The sequence below is a fragment of the Squalius cephalus genome (assembly GCF_949319135.1).
Source record: "Squalius cephalus genome assembly, chromosome: 3".
In the NCBI taxonomy this organism is placed as follows: domain Eukaryota; kingdom Metazoa; phylum Chordata; class Actinopteri; order Cypriniformes; family Leuciscidae; genus Squalius; species Squalius cephalus.
This window is the reverse complement of record NC_137124.1, coordinates 16602956-16623619: the sequence shown is the minus strand read 5'-3', so window position 1 is coordinate 16623619 and position 20664 is coordinate 16602956. Positions and strand designations below refer to the sequence as shown.

Below are 20664 nucleotides of genomic sequence, written 5' to 3'. Positions count from 1 at the left end.
CTTCCCTTTTCCTCCTCCGATGTCTATTTTTCATCTCTTGTCCTTCATCTGTGCTCATTTGTCACATTGTAGCCATTAAACACTGAACAAGGAACTAATAATGAAGCGTTTTGAGAAGGCACAAAATCGATGAGCTGGTCTGTGTTTTTAATCTGCGTAGCTTTTTATAATTCCTCGTCTGATTGAGGTTCTGGCAGTGAGCGAGATGAATAAGCTTTGAGTGCAACTAATTAAATATGTGCCTGCAATTCTTTCCCTTTCTTTCAGTCTTTGGCAAGCACTTGTGCATTACTGAAACTACTAATTTAGTTAAACTTCCATTGCCTTTCAATTACATTCTTTTGGTGTAGCACAACTAGTAAACTGATAATATCCTCATTAAACTGTAAATGACCCTTAAATAGTGGGTGGAACGTAGATATATTGTATAATATACAACAAGAACTTATTTAACATGTTACTTTAATCTGTAGTACATTTCAAGTTACCTTGATAAAGAGGTACAGAGTCAGTAGTGTTTGTACAGCCAGTCCTTGCAAATCCACATCAGCATCAAAAAAAGTTTAAAGAGTGAGCGAGTGGTCAACAAAATTCAAAATCTTTTGGTCCTTCCCTGAGACCCTGTTTCAGCCATGTTTAGAAACGGCTTCATTTTATCCAATAATGTGACAGATTAACTACTCAGCCAATTGTGCACAGTTATTTACAGTATTGACACATCATCTCCAATCAGATTTGAGAAAGCGGCTATGGGTTTATTTTGTTAGGGATGAGAGTGAAAGTGAAGAGCAAGTCATTTCAAAAAGTAAAGATGCTATAGATGAATAAAGTAATGGTTAAATACATGGCAATGCAAGCTCTATGGATACAGAATATATGAACGTGTACAAAGGCCCTCACTGGGCAGTGTGGAAACCTAAAGGAAGAGCTTGCTTTTTTCACATTAGATAGTACAATCACAAGCTGTAACATCAGAAACACTCTTTGGGATAAAAGGTGTAAAAGATGTACCTAACAACAGATTAAGGTTTATTTGTAATTCTGGTTTGCACCAGAGGCCTCTTGTGGTAATGTGTGATAAGTGAAATGTTATTAATTGTAAAATAATGCACAAATTGAATAATCCATCTGGGGCTCATGGATGTACTTTCAGTAGTCCCTTCTGAATCTTCACATTAGATCATTAAAACGAACCTCTTGGGTGATATTATGGACTATCATACCATCTGAGTGACATACCACAATTAAAATTGAAAATCTAGTTTTGGTTGATATGGGAATTATTCAGAAACATTACAGGTCATGTTTTTTCCAGTCTTGGAATTCTTCATGTAGTATATTGCATTTTATCTCCTTCCTTTTGTCTTTCCTGTTGCTAAAAGTCAATAATCAGACACATCACACCTCCAGCAATCACATTTTTCAAGTCTGAGATCTTTGAGTCACCAGAAATGGGTATCCCAGCATTCATCTGTGAAGTAAGCAAGTTAAACTTCTGTTAGTCTTTTATCTCTCCCATGATAAAAACCAGTAGAAGATACCTGGAGCTCAGTCCCGGATACGGGAGATATCCAAAGCTAAAACATCTTTATTTGGGAAGTTTAACTTTCGTGGCTCAATAGAATAATGGCAGATGTGCAGATACAGTTAAAGTGCAGATATAGTTCTGACTGGCCTTTTCGGTATGGGTTCTGCGATAGGTTATTTCCTAACCTTACATTCTCAGCAGTCAACAGAGTTCATTTTGGCCATATACAGGATTGTGTGATTAGGGAAATGAGCAAAGTAGTATAGAAAAGTGAAGCAGTAGGGCATGGTGGGACTCGATTAGGCATTCAGCAGGCAGGAAGGGGATGATGATGTCATAATCAGGGAACTGAAGACTGACCCTGTGATTGGAGGAAGCGTTTCTTTTGTCCATCAGGGCCCAAAGGTTTGGTAGGTACCAGGGTGGTGATTGCTGACTCAACAGAAACATCGACGATCACCCTTTGTCACTTCTTCTGACGAATGCACCACGTTTGGTACGAACCCGCTCTTCACTCCCTCCCAGCCTTCCTGGATGGTAATCTCCCCACTCTTTACCAGCTCGAATATATCCCGTGTTAGCTCCGTAAATGCCCTCTCCACGTTTATGGCGTCACGTGCTGAAGTTTCCACATAGCGCATGCCGTACGCAGCCGCCAGCTTCTCAGCCTCTTGCCGGCTCACCTGACGCTGTGGTTCCAGATCACATTTGTGGCCGACCAGCAGGAAGACAATGCTGTGGGGTTGCACGTGGCTGCGTGCTTCCTCTAGCCACTCGTGAACGTTCTGGAAGGAGCGACGGTTGGTTATGTCGAAGAGCAGCAGACCTCCCACAGAGTTACGGTAGTACGCTCTGGTAATAGACCTGAAGAAAGCATAACAGAATGAAATAATGTTATTGAATTTGAATTGAGGTAATATACAGTTTAAATGTAAGGTAGCATTACATTTAGTATGAATTGTAAATTCAACCCAAATATTTTCTAAATGCACGTTGTTGGTCTGATCAATGCATATGTTTATCTTTTGTTTGACCTCATTATTTTTATCAAAATGTCAACTGGATGTTCAGAAATCAAAAAAAGAGCTTTATTACCAAGAGTGATTGCACACACAAGGAATTTACCTTGGTATTGAAGCTTCCAGTACACACATATAACTATAGCAAAACACACAACATCTAACAATAAAAAATATAACAAAGTATAAAGGCACAGATAGGTTTAGTCAGAATAAGCATTTATAGATTATGAAGAACAGATTTACAGTATTGTGAGTATAAATAGGACTAAATTAATTCACAAGGATATTGCGCAAAAAAGTAGGGTATTGCATTTGGAAGGCATTTAACTGATCAAGAGGGAAGAAACTGTTCCTGTGCCTAGATGTTCTAGTGCCTAGTGATCTGAGGCGCTGTCCAGGTTGTGGCCAGGGTGAGTGGAATCTGTGATGATTTTACTTTGCTCTTTTTCTCACTCTGGAAGTGTACAGGTCCTGGAGGGTGGGCAGGAGGGGCACCAATAATGAATAGCTGTCAGCAGCTCCTGTGGCAGCAACCTCTGCTGGTAGTCAATGTGATTGTCCCAGTTCTGGTGCCCAGGAACCTGAATGACTCCCCTGCTGCCACAGTGCTGCTTGTGATGGTGAGTGGGGGGAGTGCTTGGGTGTTCCTCCTGAAGTCCACTATAACCTCCACTGTTTTGAGTGTGTTCAGCTCAAGGTTATTATGACTGCACCAGGCAGCCAGTTGTTCTCCAACCTCTTGTCTGTATGCAGACTCGTCACCATCCTGGATAAGGCCGATGACGGTGGTGTCGTCTGCAAACTTCAGGAGCTTGACTGAGGGGTCTTTAGAGGTGCAGTCATTTGTGTACAGTGAGAAGAGCAGTGGAGAGAGGACGTAACCCTGAGGAGCACCAGCGTTGATTAGAGTCCTGGGTGTGAGTTTCCCCAGTCTTACTAGCTGCTGCTGTCTGTCTGTCAGTAAGCTTGTGATCCACTGACAGATTGGGGTGGGCACAGAGAGCTAGGTCAGTTTGGCTGTGAGAAGATCAGGGATGATGGTATTGAAGACCGAACTATAGTCCACAAATAAGATCCTCGCATAAGTCCCAGGTCTGTCAAGATGTTTCAGGATATAATGCAGTCAAGCACGGGTCCAGTGATGTTCTTCAGGTAGGTAAACACCAGTGTCTCATATGACTTCATGACCACAGATGTGAGAGTGTCAGGTCTGTAGTCATTAAGTCCAGTGATTTGGTTTTTTTTCAGGACCAGAATGATAGTGGAGCGTTTGAAGCGGCAGGGAACTTCACACTGCTCCAGCGAAGAGGCAGGTGCAACACCATCTGGGCCTGAAGCTTTCCTGGTCTTCTGTTTTTTGAAAACTTGGCTCACGTCCTCCACACAGACCTTAAGCACAGGTTGAATAGTAGGATCTTCTAGTGGACCAGACATTGAGTTCACTTAAACTCCACGTCTTTCTTACAAATGACTTGCATTCAGATCTGGCTCGATCCAATCAACAACCAATGGATTGAACCTAGACCCTGTCCTACTTTTTTTTTCTTTTTGATAATCTCTTTCGCTTGGTTTTACATCACAATATGGAAGAAATGATCTGCCGTTATTTGCTTTATGTGATTTTCAAATAAATTCATATAACTGTAATTTTAACTAGAAAAGCACATTTCACAACAATAGACTTTAAATGGTGGCTTCAAAAAGCCTTGTTTTATAGTTTAGAAAAAAGCTTTAAAAGACTTTAAGATTGAGGTTTATTGGCCTAATAGATATAGATAGATCTGAGAAAGGTATTTATGTGTATGACAGGAATGGAGGGAACAGGAAATGTAAAACTGCAACAGAATGCAGAGAAGTAAAAATCATCAGAGTGAGACTGTAAAAGAGGTCTGAGATTGTGTAGGAGTACCACTGGGAACACACTGAGCTGTGAAGAATGCTGAGGGACCTCTGGAGTTACTGACATCACTTTAAGTTTTAAGACATTTGTGACATTGTAGATGGCAGTGATTCATCAATTATTTCTATTTCCTATAGGAGATCTACAATACCCTGTGTTGGTAAAGAGGCATTTGAGCTGCATTTATTAATAAATAAATATAGACAGTGTCTCTGAATCACCTAAGGCGGAAAATATTTTTTTAGTGTCGTGTGAATCAGTCTGTCATCAAGTCATCTGGGAGAAATACATCAGCACGGATACCATGGAAACACCAATCATGTGGATGGATAAGGACTCCTGATCAGATAAGATGATTATCTAATTGAAACTTAATACGGTTGAGGTTTCTTTTGTGTAAACAACTATTTCACACTGTACAAAGTCAAACATGTAAAATATTTTTTTACCATTAGCATAAAAATCTTTCTGAGCTAATAATCAGTGATATTATATAGACATACTGTATATCTTTATGTATATGTATATAGGATTACATTTTTTTGAGGTATGAACCATAAATATACATTGGACAATTATTTACAGAGATGCAGAATCATGAGAAAGGTCTCATGTAACATAATCCAAGATAAAGATTTACAATACCTGAAGCGTTCCTGGCCTGCCGTGTCCCAAATCTGCAGTTTAATGCGTTTCCCAGGTTCGATCTCCACCAGGCGGGAGAAAAAATCCACCCCGACCGTCGGGTCCGACACCTGCGCAAACCGGCCTTCTGTGAATCGCCTGATTAAACATGATTTTCCAACAGTGGAGTCCCCGATGACAATCAGTCGAAATTGGTAAAGCCAAATTGCTTCCATGTCTATTCAGGTCTGTCAAAGCAAAAAGTGGAGAAGAGAAATTATACTGTGAATTAGATACTTCCAAAACATATATTCATGGTTTCCAAACATTCCTTATTTTATTCACCCAAATCAGCTTGACATAAAAGGAGGAAATACAGTAAAGTTCGCTTTAAAGCTTTTGTAATTCATTCATAACCTCATCTGGGAATGTTGGAGCTATAAATATTACAGCAATTACATGATCATGGCATGACAATCATCTCATTGCTCTGCACAGAAAGGCACAAAATCATAATTTTAGTCTTTGATTTTAAGGCGTACAGAAATAAGCGCCTGGTGGTTTAAACTTGACCTATCCCTAAAGTTCATCTTAACATGTGACATTTTTGTAAAATATAGGATGAATACAAGTAAAGTGGGATAACTGGCAAAGCCAATTCCATGGCATGTCCATACTATGTTTGGATGAACGTAATTCACTTGTTCAGTAATGGAAGAATAGCCTATAGGCTACACATAATAATACAAATTATTAATCTTCTTAAGTGTCACATTTAACCTAATTACGAAGTAATTTTTAGTAATTTCAGTTTATAGGTCCTTAGTCATATGCAGGAAACTCAATACAAACTCCAACAGTTACCATGACCAAAATATGAAGCCTGAAGACTACTGAGGCTCGCCTGGTGGCTGGGCTAGCTAGTCTAGTAGCTGGCTATCGTTGCCTTGTCATAATAACGAATGTTTCTTATTCTAAATCTACAAAACAGACAACTGTTTAACAAGCGTTGTCTTTGTGTAAAAGCATTGTGTAAAAGACCCCCTATTCGGCGCTCTTTACTTACGTTGTTTTTTTGTTTTGTTTTGTTTGGTCGTTTCAAAGCTACCAAATGGTAGATTCCATTATCTTTAAAGGATTGAAGCCTCTTTAGAAACCGCTGGATGAAATGACGGTCATAAACTATAATATACCGAATAATAAACAAAACATTCGTCTCTACAGAAAAAAAACAGGTGCAAACCTTAACTGCTCCGCGTAGGCGGTCTATTTTGCTTGGATGTTGCTAAATATGAGTCGACGTGTTGTTAATATGGTCCCTGCCGGGATCAAAGTCGCGTGGAAGTCAAAGATGATTTAAGCCTGTCATGTTTTGATCCACGATTGGAAGATGGAGAAATGTTTGGATGTTTTGTGCTGATGAAATGGAAGCGACAGCAGAAGCATCATATAGCCTGACTCATTCCGCATCAGCACCAGTACCATAAGCCTCCTAATAGCAGCGAAAGACAAACGCGTTTCATACACCCCATACATTATTCCCTCCTTCTTTTCACATATTGTTTCGTACACCATTTTCATCTTGGAAATTCACCATCAAACTAAAATGCTGTTCTTTAAACATTAATCCTATAGACTAGGCTACTAAATAATAGGCTACACATAGTTTTGTATAGCCTATGTTAATGATCAGTATGGGTTTGAAATTACTGAATGAGGCATAATATAGCGTTATATATGTACTAGCCTGCTGTAGCCTACACCCAAAGTGTTTTTTACACCCAAAGTTTTACCTTAAACTTCCCAGTTTTTAATGTTTGGTCCACTGAGGGTAAACAGATCAGCGGTTTGACCACATCCTTGCTTTTAATTAAAAATAACACTTTTTTAAAGGCAGCAAAAGTTGTCTAAAAAAATGTTTTTGTCATAATTTTGGCTACTCACCCTCATGTTGTTCCAAACCTGTATGAGTTTATTTCTTCTGTTGAACACAAAAGAAGATATTTTGAAGAATGTTGTATATCACACATATAGCCTAAATATTGTTTTAATAGCCTACATTTGCATTTAGGATGATTAAAACATCATGAAACATCCTTTAGAAACATCCTTTAGGTTTAATTAATTGATGAAGTGTAAATGTATTTTCATGTGCGCCATCTATTTGAAGTTTTATGAGCAAACACGCCAGTTTATCAGTATGACGGGAGCTGTAGTTTATAGGCGATTCTTGATACCAAACGCTGGACTAAAATCTCCTCCTAGTCTTAAAGTTCAGTTAGGCAGTACTGTGAAGATATGAGCTTCTTGAATAGATCGGTCAGAAAGGCTTAGGCTAAATACACTTGATTGGAAAGGCTTGACAGCGGATCCACCGCGCGATGAAAAGTTGTCGACTGGCAAATTAAGTGTGAAACTTCTCACCTCCGAAGAAACGCATTTTTAAAACGACAGTTTGACAAGAACTGTCAGGCGCGTCCAAGCGTCCAAGGCTCCAACGAAACGCAGTTCGTTTTTGGTTCTGTTTTGTAGTTTTACAGAAATAAAAATAAAAGCTTTCTTTCTTCTGCATATATTTGTCATGTAGTTTAGATTGCTGAAATGCAGCAGGAGCGGTTACTCAAAGTACTTGTCATTGGAGATTTAGGCGTGGGGAAGACTTCCATCATAAAGCGTTATGTGCATCAGATTTTTTCTCAACATTACCGCGCAACTATCGGTGTGGATTTTGCTTTGAAAGTCCTGAATTGGGATCACCGGACAGTCATTCGACTGCAGCTGTGGGACATAGCAGGTCAGTTACTGATGTAGCCAATACATTCCCTGCCTTTGCCTGCAATGTAAATGATTGTCAGTAAGTTAAGTCACAGGCTGCTACCTTATCAAAAAACCAATAAGCCTATGTAAAGAAATGAACATATGGGTAATTGAGAGGAGATTTCAAGCAGTGACAGCAGTGTCCTATAATTTGACATGCTATAGCCTACCATTCTAAAATCATTCAACAAACTCTTGATATCTAGGCCTATAAGAAAACGTTGTTGTTGTGATGTCTGTCAGATAGTATTCATTTAGGCTATATATGTATGTTGTCTTAAATATAAAATCAAGTGCTAAAACAATGTTCAGTGGTAAATTCATTGTACTTTTTATACCACTTTGAATTTAATTACTGGAAATTGAGCAAAAGCCTGGAAACTCACAAATTAACTAACAATAATTAAATAATCTAACAAATTAAATGGAAATGAAATTAGATAAAAAGATTAAAACAATTTTAACCGTGTTTAGAAAAAAACATGATGTCAGGAAAATTATTTCTAACAACCAATTTCCTAGCACTGATGTTTTATTGACCATCCACAGTGAATCTCGCACCATTACAACATAATACTTGATCTTAAGAAAAATAATCACACACAGAAAGACTGAAAGAGATGAATAATATTACTGGAGTAATGCCTTAAACATTTGGCTTGGACACCATACATGCATTCCAAAGCATGCCTTGTTTGGGATCTTATTTCTTCTCTCAGCTGTTGTGAGTGACCTCACAGTGCTATGAATCCCTCTTTGTGTTTATGCTCAGATTAAACTAAAGCACAGGGGCAGGAATGTGTGTCCCGTGTTTATATTCACTGGTTTGGTCTCGTGCTTATATTGGTCTCATGTGAGAACACTCAAAAACATTTCCATGGCTCTCACGTGCACAAAATCGCACCAGAAAACAATGCTTTAAATTCAACATGGCTGACAGAATGGAATACTCAGAGATGTGTTTACAAAACTCTGAAAATTACAGTTAGGTTTTTGTTTGTCATGTTTGTAATAAGATGTTCAATTCACAAACACTGATAAGTTTTAAATAAAGATTTCTATCAGCATAGTTTATTGACTGTGAAAGCATGTAATAGGCTATGGATGACTGCACTCTTGAGCATGGACTTAACTGAGAAAAATAGATTGCACGACAGTCTCATCCCCAATTGATTGCAGTAGTTTATGACCTCACAGAGGACCTTATATGATCGAATTTCAAGATGCTGCACTGCGAACCCTGTGTATTAGCTGTGACAGTCTAACTAGCCTCAGTCTGCCTTGATTTTCAGCATGATAATGCATTAATAGCTACATATTAGGTCCTTATGAGATCTTCCACAAAATTCCTTTTTTTTCCACCATCAGGCCGAATGGTTCTCGTTGTGAAACCGTCCTGATCCAGACATGTTTACGTCACCATCTTTTTTTTCCCATGTGGTGCTGTGAAATCAGGATTAGAATGGTAATTAGAAAGGTAAAAGTTCCCAGACTAGCCACAAAGGATATTTATTGACATAATATTATATGAGTAATATATTAATGAGTTTAATGAGTTAGCTTATAGCGTAATGTGCCTCGCTGATGAAAATGAGTGTAGAAAAATACTTAAAATTAAAGGTTGTTTATTGGCATCTTTGGTTCCGTAAAGAGCCTTTAAAGGGTTAGTTCACCCAAAAATGAAAATTCTGTCAGTAATTACTCACCCTCATGTTGTTCCAACCCCGTAAGACTTTTGTTCATCTTCAGAACACAAATTAAGATATTTTTTATGAAATCTGAGTGCTGGCTCACTCCTTCATAGGCTTCTATGTAATCGATATCTGCCATCCCAGAAAAGTTAGTAAAGATATCGTTAAAATAGTCCAAGTGACTACAGTGGCTCAACCTCAAGTTTATCAAGCGACGAGAATACTTTTTGTGCGCAAAAAAATCTTTCATTTTCTTCTGTGTGGGCTTCTGAGTGAGTTCACGTAGTGTAACAGCGCAGCGCTTCTAGGTTGTACGTCAGAACGTAGGCTCACTATTGGCCAATGCTGGTCATGTGTGTGATGCTGGCCAATAGTGAGCCTACGTTCTGACGTACAATGAAGCCTATGAAGGAGCGAGCCAGCTCTCAGATTTCATCAAAAATATCTTAATTTGTGTTCTGAAGATGAACGAAAGTCTTACGGGGTTGGAACAACATGAGGGTGAGTGATTACTGACAGAAATCTGGGATGAATGGTGAACCGCTCTCAAATGAAAATGCAAATGGATCCGTTCTGACAGATTTAAGCTTTTCCCGTGTGGTCAAGCTCATGTCATTTGTGATATGGGAAGATGTCTATGTTGTCTGCAGTCAAGGAAACCATTTCAAGTTTGGCCAGTCTAGAAATAGCACTTCAAGACCATAAAACAAGAAAAAATATGACTTAAATAACATACATAAACTATCTTTCACTTTTTTTTTTTCTTTATTCACAGGACAAGAGAGGTATGGCAACATGACACGCGTGTATTACCGAGAGGCCGTAGGGGCTCTTGTGGTTTTTGACATGACTCGTGCCTCCACTTTCCAAGCTGTGTTGAAATGGAAAAAAGATCTTGATTCTAAAGTTGCCCTTGGCAGTGGGCGTCCTCTGCCAGCTGTCCTGCTGGCCAACAAGTGTGACCAACAGAGATATGGTTTATGCTCCAAAATGCCCAAACTCGACAATTTCTCTAAGGACCATAATTTTGTGGGTTGGTATGAGACGTCTGCGAAGGTACAAATGATAGGCTTTTTTTTTTTTACTATTATATTAACCTTGCTCGTACTAGCTGCACATGTTAAACTCATATTCTTCCTTCCTCTTTTTTTTTAACAGGACAACACAAACATTGATGCAGCCATCATGTGTCTTGTGCAAAATATAATGGCCATCGACGAGGAGAATGTTCCTGTGGAATCAGACAACAGTGTTCTGATCCTGCCTGCTTTTGATTATAACCTAAAAGAGCGCAGTGACTCTAGATGTTCTGCCTGCACAAAATTCCAGTCCAGCTGAAAACCCTACAGTGAATTATAGAGTGAGATGTTGAAAAGAACAGAGTGGGGAAGAAAAATACAGAGTGAGAGAGAAAGAGAGAGAGAGGTCACACCCTTTGTTGGGCCTTCAAATTGTGCTGAAGTAAGCCTTTGTGGGAAAGACAAGACCTTAACACTTATATGCACTTACATTTAGACATGCCAAAAACAACAATGTCATCAATAAAACATGCAGCGTTTACACAGAGTTTTCTCTGATAAATACTTAATGTTAGACTTTACTAAATAAAGCTCTTGCAGCAGAAAAGCAGTGTGCACATCTGCATCTGTTAAAGCCTAAAAATGTGTGTATGCATTTACATAGTGTGGGGGTGTGCTGTTTTAAATCCAATCTACAATAAGCTCATGTACACTCAACAGATACTTGAGCCTCAAAAACACAGTTAATGTCACCATGAAATCAAAATGGACAATTCTTATTTTTTTAATGGGATATTTATTATAGGCTACATAATTTATCCGTGCACATCAATACTTTTTTAAAATTCATGTGCCCTCGTAATCGTTAATCAAAATAACTTCCCCTCCCGACATCTCTTTGATGACGTTTACCACAACCATCCAATCAATTCCCGATAGACCCTTTTCACAGACTGTGATGACGCGTTTCCACAGTTATCAACATCGCAAATCTAATAATTTTTAAAAATATTTTCATATAAAACAAATTTAATACACATTTATAAGCCATGTTATATTACCTTGTCAGTAAATGTCCAGAAACGAATTAACGCTGCTGCGATTTGACATCTTTCTCTCTGACCAACATAATCAATCTTTAATCACTTTTTCCCTTTTTTGGAAAATCGTGGAAACTTTTTTTCTTTTGCTATTGGATCAAATTGAAATACAAAAATTATATTTGTTGTCATCTCCCGTTCACCGCTATAGAAGTTTACCCAAGTATAACAGCTTCCGCTTTTGAGAACCCGCCCTACATTTTTGTTTTGTTTGAGAAGCCGTTTCAATTGGATATATGTCACAATAGGGAAGAAAAGACTATTGCAACTTCCGTTTCATGCCGACTTTAAGTGACTTGCCCATTGCTTCTTATCAACCTGAGATATTTTTGGAATTTTAGGACAGATGCAGACCAAAGATGGAAAGCCCATCTGAACCAACAACAACAGCTTGACCAAATACTGTCTGTAGTGCTTTCTTTAGAGATATGCCTGCACACATGACAGTATTTGGCTTGTAATAGCTTATATAAAAAAAGAAAGTTATTATTTGATGTGTATAAGGTACTTTATATCTTTTATATGCATTGGTTTGTGGGATGATGTAAGATCTTGAAATGATATGATTTTATATGAATAAAATTCAAAGAAAAGCAGTCATGTGCCAGCATTCAAAATATATTCCATTACTGTGAATAGCATGGAATTCACACAGTCAAGTGTTATGTCTGTGTGAGCCCATATGAAAAAAAAAAAAAAGGGAAAGCAATTGCTTCAGTCAAGTAATTGCACTAAATTGTCTCGGCTGACACTGAGGAGGCGCGTGACTAGTGTAAATGTGTCACTGGATGTTTGAATGTTTTTATGTCATGTTACCCATATGCTTTCTGTCTGCTCACAGCAGTCATGTTTCACTGTCTGTTTATCCTGACTTGCCATAATCCACTGATTTTCCATCTGTCTACTAAATAGGCTTCACTTTTCCCACATTATCTGAGGAAGTGTTTTGGACTGTGTAACTTTATCTGTATAATTGCATCTTGTAGCTACAATACAAGGTGTTTATCATCTCACAGTACAGTAATCATGTCTCAATTTGTTTCTCTCTGCTTGTTGGACTGCATTAGTCCTCTTTGCCTCATTAGAGTCTGCCACATAGAGCGTGTCTAACAGTGACCTTTAACTAAACCTATACTTTTTATTCAGAGGACATGATGATGAATAATTTTATGGTGCTTAATATATGACATAAGTCTTTCCTCAAAAACGAAACTGACTTGCATGTCGCTCATGAACGTGTACACAACAGCTTGAGCAATGCAAAGCTTTTCTGTTTTTAATGGTTTATCCTGAGAACTTGCTGTATTAGCAAATATGCACATTTTGATATAATAACAATAACAACACAACAAATAAAAGCTATGTAATTATTTAAATAATTTTCGAATTTAGTGAGCATAATATTAAAAAGACTTGAAGCTGTGTCCCTAGATTATGAATAAACCGTTACCATCATTATTCCTCTTATTAAAATGGTGTACAATTCTATATATATAAAAAAAGACGAACTCCTGCTAGGTTTGTCAAATATTCAGCCCTTAATTTTTAAAAATAACCCATGAATGATCCATTATGCAATGACACTTAATCATAAGAATTATCCACAGGAAAGATCATTACACAAATCAAATGCTTAAGAACAAGTGAGGCGTGATTTCTTTCCAGCGTTATTAATTGTGCATCTGAAGGGTGATGATATGATTTTAGAGGTAATTGCACAGGTTATCGTTTGGAACAAAATGAGGGGTGAGCTGGACGCGCTAATGATAGAGCATCGTACAGTGCTGTAACTGCAAGCGTGTTGTATTTCCAGCCTTGGGCAATAATTGTAGGTCTGACAGCATTCCCGGAGGATAGGCTATTGATTGCTTTACAGTTGTGTTGTAGGAGTAAAACCGTGAAGGAGTGCACTGTCTTGCTCATTCGACGACACTCCAGCCAAATGATGCTAATGCGCTAGTGTCACGCCGCGTTGTCTTACGGATCCTGAGCAAAGGGAATTCCGTGAAAGTGCCTTGGTCAGGAAACTGTTTGGCTACCGGCTTACTGCTCATCGTTGGGGATGTCGAAAGGTTAACGACTGTTGGGACCAAATCACCTTTGAAAAAAACGGAAAGAGAGACGGTGCAAGATGTTTTCTTGAAATCAAGTTTGAGCAGATATTTTGTTGCAGCACAACTGAGGGACGGTGGTATATCCAAACCAGGCCTGTCAAAAGTGATTCATCAAAAGTACATTTTCAAAAATAAAATGAAAAAGATTGCTTTGCTGCCTCCAAGGATGCTGTGGATGGGGACAGAATTGTAGCTTCTTTTTATTTTCCCATTGTAGGCTACTACCTTGAATCATTTGCTTATAAAATATTGTTTATATGGTCCATTGTGTTTTTATTATTGCTTTTTATCTTATCAGACAGCCTTCCTCTTCATTTATTAATCTTGTAAGTGTAACAGTTTTTATTAGTTGTATGCTGTGTGTCTACTAACTGGTGTATCTATTCTGTTATATAAAAGTGTTTCAGTGAATTTCAAGGTGGACCTGTAAAATTAATAGAAAAAGTCACAAAACAACCTGAAACAACACACATTAAAATTAAAACATAAAATGAATGTCTTCATTAACACATATACAAGCCTTATAAAGGAATAAAATGAATACATGTGCATTATGCAATGTACAAAGAAGATGGCTTTTTTAAAAATATATTAATAATTAATAAATATATCAAACTGAGATTTCAGCAGTAGTTAAAATATTACTAATAGACCATGATGATATGATTTTTATAATAAATGAATTGCTAAATAAAACTCAGCTTGTCTCTTTTCAATCCACCAGTGCAGATCTCTGAACTACCCGCTGTAATGGACAGTGACATGCTCACTGAAATGGCATACTGGGCCATTGTACCTGAGTCTGATCCTGGCCGTGAGACTGTCCGGCAGTGTGACTCTGCGTGCTGCAGTACATTTGCACCGGCTGCTGCCAGCCTGTAGTTTTTGGACCTGAAGATGAGAGCATGTCTGGAATGGTGTGATAGCACGCGTGTCTGTCTTCATGACTGTTTATTTTAGCTTGCGTGCAACAAAAAATCATTCTTTTTTTTCATTCATGTAACAGAGTTGAAGGCTCATCTTAAGGACATCAGAATGTTATTGTAAGATAGAATTTGCAAAATATTTTTTTTGTGGCGTCCCACATTTGTAAGTCACTTTAGATAAAAGTACCTGCTATGATCACTAAATTCACAGTTCAAAAGCCTTACTGTATGTTGGCTGTGAATGCATTCATTTAGCCTCTACAGAATCAGACATGTGACTATATGGATGATGCAAATGTTGAACGAGAGGGAGGGGTAAACCATTTAAGCAGGTTTTGGATGCTCTGTCAATCAAGAGAAATCCTTCTCACAAATCCTCTGTTTGCATTGGTATGACAGTCAGTGCCACTTGTACTTTCAGTCAATGTAAAGAGCTTTTTTTTATTTTATTTTTTAAACTAGGACTAACAAAAATGAAACCATTTATGTGAAAAATGCACATTTTCTAATTTCTTGGTCCACAGAATTTATGTATTATTTTCTTTAAAGTGATCCAGAATATATATATATATATATTTAGAATAAAGTGATCCATAAAGTGATGCAATGCATCGTTCTATTACATTTAATTGCAGAATCTGAACTATAACATGTTATTTACATATCAACATCTCTTGTTTCATTAAGTAGGATGCTCCCTGGGGAAGTGATCAGTTGCCAAGGGCTACTGCTGGAATCTAGTTGCCATGGAAATAATTGCATCTGCTTACCTCTAGATGGGGCTGGCACATCAGCTATTCAAAAACTGACTAGATTAGATCTTGTAGAAATACTTTTGTAGATTACTTAAATGTTGCGTGTGTGTGTTCCAGTGTAAACACATGAATGTTCATTGCAAATGCATTGTCCTTGTGCACAAGAATACCACAGCGTGAATAGTCTTTTAGTCATTTTAAAGTCATTTTGTCAGTGATGTAAAAAACAGCTAGCCAAACCCAGGTTTACTTACACACATCTTGTCTTTGTTCAGCTAGCTCTGATTTCTAGCCAGAGTGTCATCAGTTTTTAAAGTGCACTATATAGCCACATGTGACACTAGTTCAAATGAAGGTATTTATACATAAAAAGTGTATTTCAAAACAATATATGTTCTCATGCTCCTCCCAAATGAAGTCGATGGTTGACACCATTGTGGGTTTTCTCTTTAAACCACTTCCTCATACAGAAAGGTGTGTTGAATGTTGCACTTCCCCTTAAAAACATTTCCTTTTGCTCACACCAACTCTGACACTGGGTTTTAATGCTTTAGAGGTCACAGGTCATTGTTTTTATTTAACTGCTATTCATTTGTTCACTACATAATTGTGGTATTTATACATCTAATAAAAAATAATAAAAAAAAGTTCAAGCAAAATGTGTGAAATGTTTGTTTATCTATTGCATTTTGTAACTAGCCATATGATGCCCTTTGTGGAATTTATATGTGTATTTATAATGTATTTGAATTATTTAATTGTCTAGTTAGTGTTTCATTAAAGTATTATTTCACTGTAAAAAAAATATATGATCAATAAGTTGACAACATGTTTTTACATTGCTTTAACTCATCAAAATAAGTTAATCAATTTTAGTTATACAAGATTCAAATATGTTTTTTTTTTTATTTAGTTTAATGTAGGCTAATTTGAGCTGAAATGACTTAAACATCCAATTTGATTGTACTTAAAAAATTTAAGGCAGCAACTTTTTTTTTACAGACAATGTTGTGGCATTTTAAACCAAAACATGGTCTCACTGCTCTGTAGGCAAACAAAGAAAACAACTGTTCATGCTGGTGGACACTTTCTGATCTTCATTTCATTGTGCTTTGCTCCATTTGATGGGTGTCATAATATGGTGAAAAGCACAAGACATTTATGTCAGTCATTTATAAATGACAAGGGCAAAGAGACATGAAGCTTTGTTGTTCTTCTGATGTCATTTTCAGAAAGACAGATATACTTGCATAAAAATAGCTAAAAAGCTTTTCTATGATACATTTTGAACATACTGATGAGCTTATAAACTTCAATTATGCAAGAATGTTTACAGTTCCTTGATATATTATTACTAATAGAATACAATAAAACTAATTACAATTCATATTTACGCGGTTAATAATAATAGGCCTAATGATGATATTTCTAAATATGTGACCCTGGATCACATAAGTAGCACAGGTATATTTGTGGCAATAGCCAACAATACATTGTATGAGTCAAAATGATCGATTTTTCTTTTATGCCAAAAATCATTAGGATATTAATTAAAGATCATGTTCCATGAAGATAATTTGTAAATTTCCTACTGGAAATATATAAAACATTTATTTTTGTGAGTGAATGAAGCACAATCACGAACATAAATGGATAACTTTAAAGGTGATTTTCTCAATGTTTAAATTTTTTTGCACCCTCAGATTCCAGATTTTCAAATAGTTGTATCTCGGCCAAATATTGTCCTATCCTAACAAACCATACATCAGTGGAAAGCTTAGGCTAGCTATTTATTCAGCTTTCAGACGATGTATATCTAAATTTCAAGAAATTGACCCATGTGACTGGTTTTGTGGTCCAGGGTCACATGTTATTAATTTTGAATAGATTTTTACTCCAGAAAATGTAGGAATATTCCGACAGAGGCTCACTCGATTGTCTCGCTGTTGGACAACGAGTAGCTCAAATACGCCTACTTGGAATGCAAACAAGATCCTTTCACAAAACATTCTACTTAAATTACATTAGCCTACTTTAAATGCCTACATAAAATGTATCCCATGAAAACATAAAATCTGTTTTATTCGATAAAAAGCCATGTCATTCATGAACATTATTGATTCCCAAGCTGGATTTTCGAGTCCCTAACGGCTAATGACTGAACTGCAGGTCAGGAAGTTCGCGAAGTTGTGATGTCAACTGGAAATTCCAGATTAAATTACATATTTTTGATAGTTAAAAAAAAAAAATAAAAAAAAAAAAAATGTGTAGAGGAATAAAAAAAAAAATACAAACTACTATATATATATATATCAATATATATATATATATTTACATATGTTATTCGTTATATTTGTTCAAATGTTTTTCTCAAAAGCAATCTCCATTTATGGAATAACATCAAGAACAGAATCACAACAAGAGTTTAAGTAGAGAGAGTGGCAACGCTATTTCCCACGAACTAGTGAACGCCACTTGCTCCCGCCCAATCAAACTCCAGCTCTTCGTTCACCTGATCACAGCGAAGCCATTTTGTCCTGAACGGCTCCGCCAGCGCATTCTTCACCAAACCGGAATAACACAGAGCTGACAGTTCGAACCACAGATACAGCGACAGACAGGGGTGTTATAGCTAAACCACCCCTCAATTCAGTCCCGAGCAACTCGACGTCTCTCGTTCTCACAACGGGCGGAACCGTGTCGTATACGCGGACCAAAAGGAGACTTTAAGCGGGACGGAAGGGCAGAGAACCAGGCATCCGGTTAGACGCGCTGGCTCACCGGGCTGGAGTCCAACTTGAGCCGGACACTTTCAGCTGTCTTCGTCGCGATGCACGCTGGACTTCTTTTTAACAACATTTACCATTCTTTTGGAAGATTATGTATTTAGGAATAGCTTAGGCTCGAGCAGGATTGGTTTTTGTTAGTAGTTGTCTAAATATAAGAAAGCTGGAGCAATAATTCAAGCTCAGATGTGATTTATCTACTCAGCTGGCTGGGCAGATAGTTTAGGTTGTTGATTAGATAAATCGCCTAAATTGATTGGTTACATAATACTTTTGTTTTGTTACCTGTATAGTTACATTTTTGAGTTAATCCACCTTTCTTACCGCCTCTTTGCCAAGTCACTTATAGGGTTTGGTTTGTATGTCTATGCATATTTCTCGCAAGAAAACCTGTCAGAGTTCTTGACTGGTTAAGTCTTGGTAACGTTACCAGTGTAATAGCAGGTTTATAAAGGCAAGAAAATCCACAGAATAGTTTTGCTTATCTGATCTCAATCTAGTCTGCTGGTGCTTCTTACATCCAGTTTGTTTTCTTCTAAAAGGTCTTAATTGGTGAGGCTCAAGCTGGCTGACAGGTGATATTTTCTGCCTGAATCCTCTGAGCTGGCCTGACCGATAGCTATGACATTTTCCAACAGTTGTTTTGTATCTTCAGACTTCAGTAATACCAGTATCTGTTCTTGGTGCCAATGGTTTATGAGTAATATTAGCTAACAAAAGTTCAGATCGCCCCTCCAATTTAGTTACGGCATATCTAGTTGTGACATTTTTACTAGTTAAGTCAACTTTTCCTTCCCTTTTTTTTTACTACAAGTGTATCAATTAGTGCCAGTTGACTTGGTGGCGGTTCAAACGTATCAAACTCAACAGTTTGCATCAAGTCAGTGTATTTTTGTAAAATTGTCAACTCCTATACTAGATCGTTGGGAGAATACACACGTCTACAAGTGAGACCAGGTCAAGTTTAGTGTTGATTTTTCGTATCTCAGAGCTGAATAAAAATGTCAGGACAGTCCATCACGGATCGCATCGCTGCGGCCCAGCACAGCATGACTGGATCAGCCATCAGCAAAGCTCTCTGCAAGGCCACAACGCATGAAGTCAGTGGACCAAAAAAGAAACACCTTGATTGTGAGTATGCCAAAAAGATAAACAAAAATCCTTGTATTTGTACTTGCACAGTCTCTTCGCAGGTATTCTTGGGTGCTTTGTAAAAGCTCAAAGTGTTACTGCATCCCTGGCATGCAGTTCAACTAGCCTTGGCTTGCACATCCTCAGCTGTCTGGACACCAGTGATGAATTGAAACATGCTCGTGATGGGAATGCTGATCTCTCTTCAGACGCTGTCAGTTCAAGGAGCTGATGCCACTGTTGCGCGGCAGTATAGGGTCATTTACTGACTTTGTGGCCCATTTTATTTTTTTGTAATTATGCGTTATTGCAGCAATGTTGAAGCAGTTATGTCATCATACAGACAGCTTATATTTAAAAATATCTGCTTCATAATAACCACTTCTGCTTGAATCGATAACTGCAGCTGTCAGGGTTTCTGATACATTGTGTTTGAAGTCATGTGGTGTGCGTAATGTCTTCACGTCTTGTTGTGTGATCCCTCTTTAAACAGTCATCGTCGAGATGGTGTGGGAGTGATGAAGGTCAATACAGGCGTGTGTGCATTGAAGCATTGAGGCATTGATTCTTTTGACAAAAGCAGAGTTAATGCAGAATGCAGCACGTCAGTTTCATTTTCGCATAGGCAGTGTCTAAAGAGATTACGAACAGAGGGCTGCTGGAGTATTTGTACGACTTGTGTCTGACATTCTGAACGCAGCCAAATGCATCTTGGTGCAAAATGCTCTTCATTAAGGGATTTCTTTCTTATTAGACCTTTATCTGTGATTCCCCGATGGAATGAGGGAGGCTGGTTGCTTCGGCACCTGTCGTGCTGTAAGACCACAGACTGACTAGCAGCCAAGAAAACGAAAAAACCTGATTGGTTTGTTTTATGTTTGTGTCTTTGATTCATCCGTGTTTGCAGAACACAGCCTCATGTTTAGTCTGGATTTGTTTCCTGTGTTAGCCACTGGGCTATGTGGCCTAGTACGGTAGTCTGTGCCGATCTGCCTGCTTCATTGCTTCGGTTTTAATCTTGCTAACACTGCATAACACAATATTTTTTCTGAGTTACACAAGGTCAAGTGTTGCTTACTTCCCCTTTTTTTGCTCAAAGCAGAGAAGTATTATATCCAGAAACATTTCCACATGACTTGTTCAAACCGGTTCTTAGAATTGGGGAATTTCAGAAGCCTGACGTATGTTGTGTCAAGACCATATACGTCATAATTATTTATTAGGATGCGTTAGTATTGGTTATTGGCTGAT

General features: G+C 37.8%; 3 protein-coding genes across 9 annotated transcripts in view; 2 read left to right on the top strand and 1 right to left on the bottom strand.

Annotated features, from left to right (window-relative positions):
• Positions 1–308: 308 nt before the first annotated feature.
• Positions 309–6549, bottom strand: rab39bb (RAB39B, member RAS oncogene family b). Of its 2 annotated transcripts, XM_079867504.1 has the most exons (4): positions 6318–6549; positions 6141–6233; positions 5096–5322; positions 309–2392 (listed from the first exon to the last, which is right to left on the bottom strand). In XM_079867504.1, the coding sequence occupies exons 3-4, from the start codon at positions 5308–5310 to the stop codon at positions 1966–1968; spliced, it is 642 nt and encodes a 213-aa protein (XP_079723630.1). In that variant the 5' UTR covers positions 5311–5322; positions 6141–6233; positions 6318–6549; the 3' UTR covers positions 309–1965. The 2 variants fall into 2 exon arrangements, with proteins under 2 accessions (XP_079723630.1, XP_079723629.1); XM_079867503.1 differs by lacking the exon at positions 6141–6233.
• Positions 6550–7286: 737 nt separating this feature from the next.
• LOC307155457 (ras-related protein Rab-32) lies at positions 7287–12386 on the top strand. Its single transcript, XM_079866086.1, has 3 exons — positions 7287–7868; positions 10358–10638; positions 10741–12386. Exons 1-3 carry the CDS (start codon positions 7676–7678, stop codon positions 10918–10920), a joined length of 654 nt encoding a protein of 217 aa, XP_079722212.1. The 5' UTR covers positions 7287–7675; the 3' UTR covers positions 10921–12386.
• Positions 12387–18056: 5670 nt separating this feature from the next.
• The window catches only part of LOC307155455 (phosphatidylinositol-binding clathrin assembly protein), a 51346-nt gene continuing 48738 nt past the window's right edge, over positions 18057–20664 (top strand). For all 6 annotated transcript variants that reach the window (XM_079866084.1, XM_079866082.1, XM_079866083.1 and 3 more), the window contains exon 1: positions 18057–19413. In XM_079866084.1, coding sequence (XP_079722210.1) covers positions 19284–19413 — 130 coding nt within the window. In that variant the 5' untranslated portion in view covers positions 18057–19283. The remainder of the gene's footprint in view (positions 19414–20664) is intronic.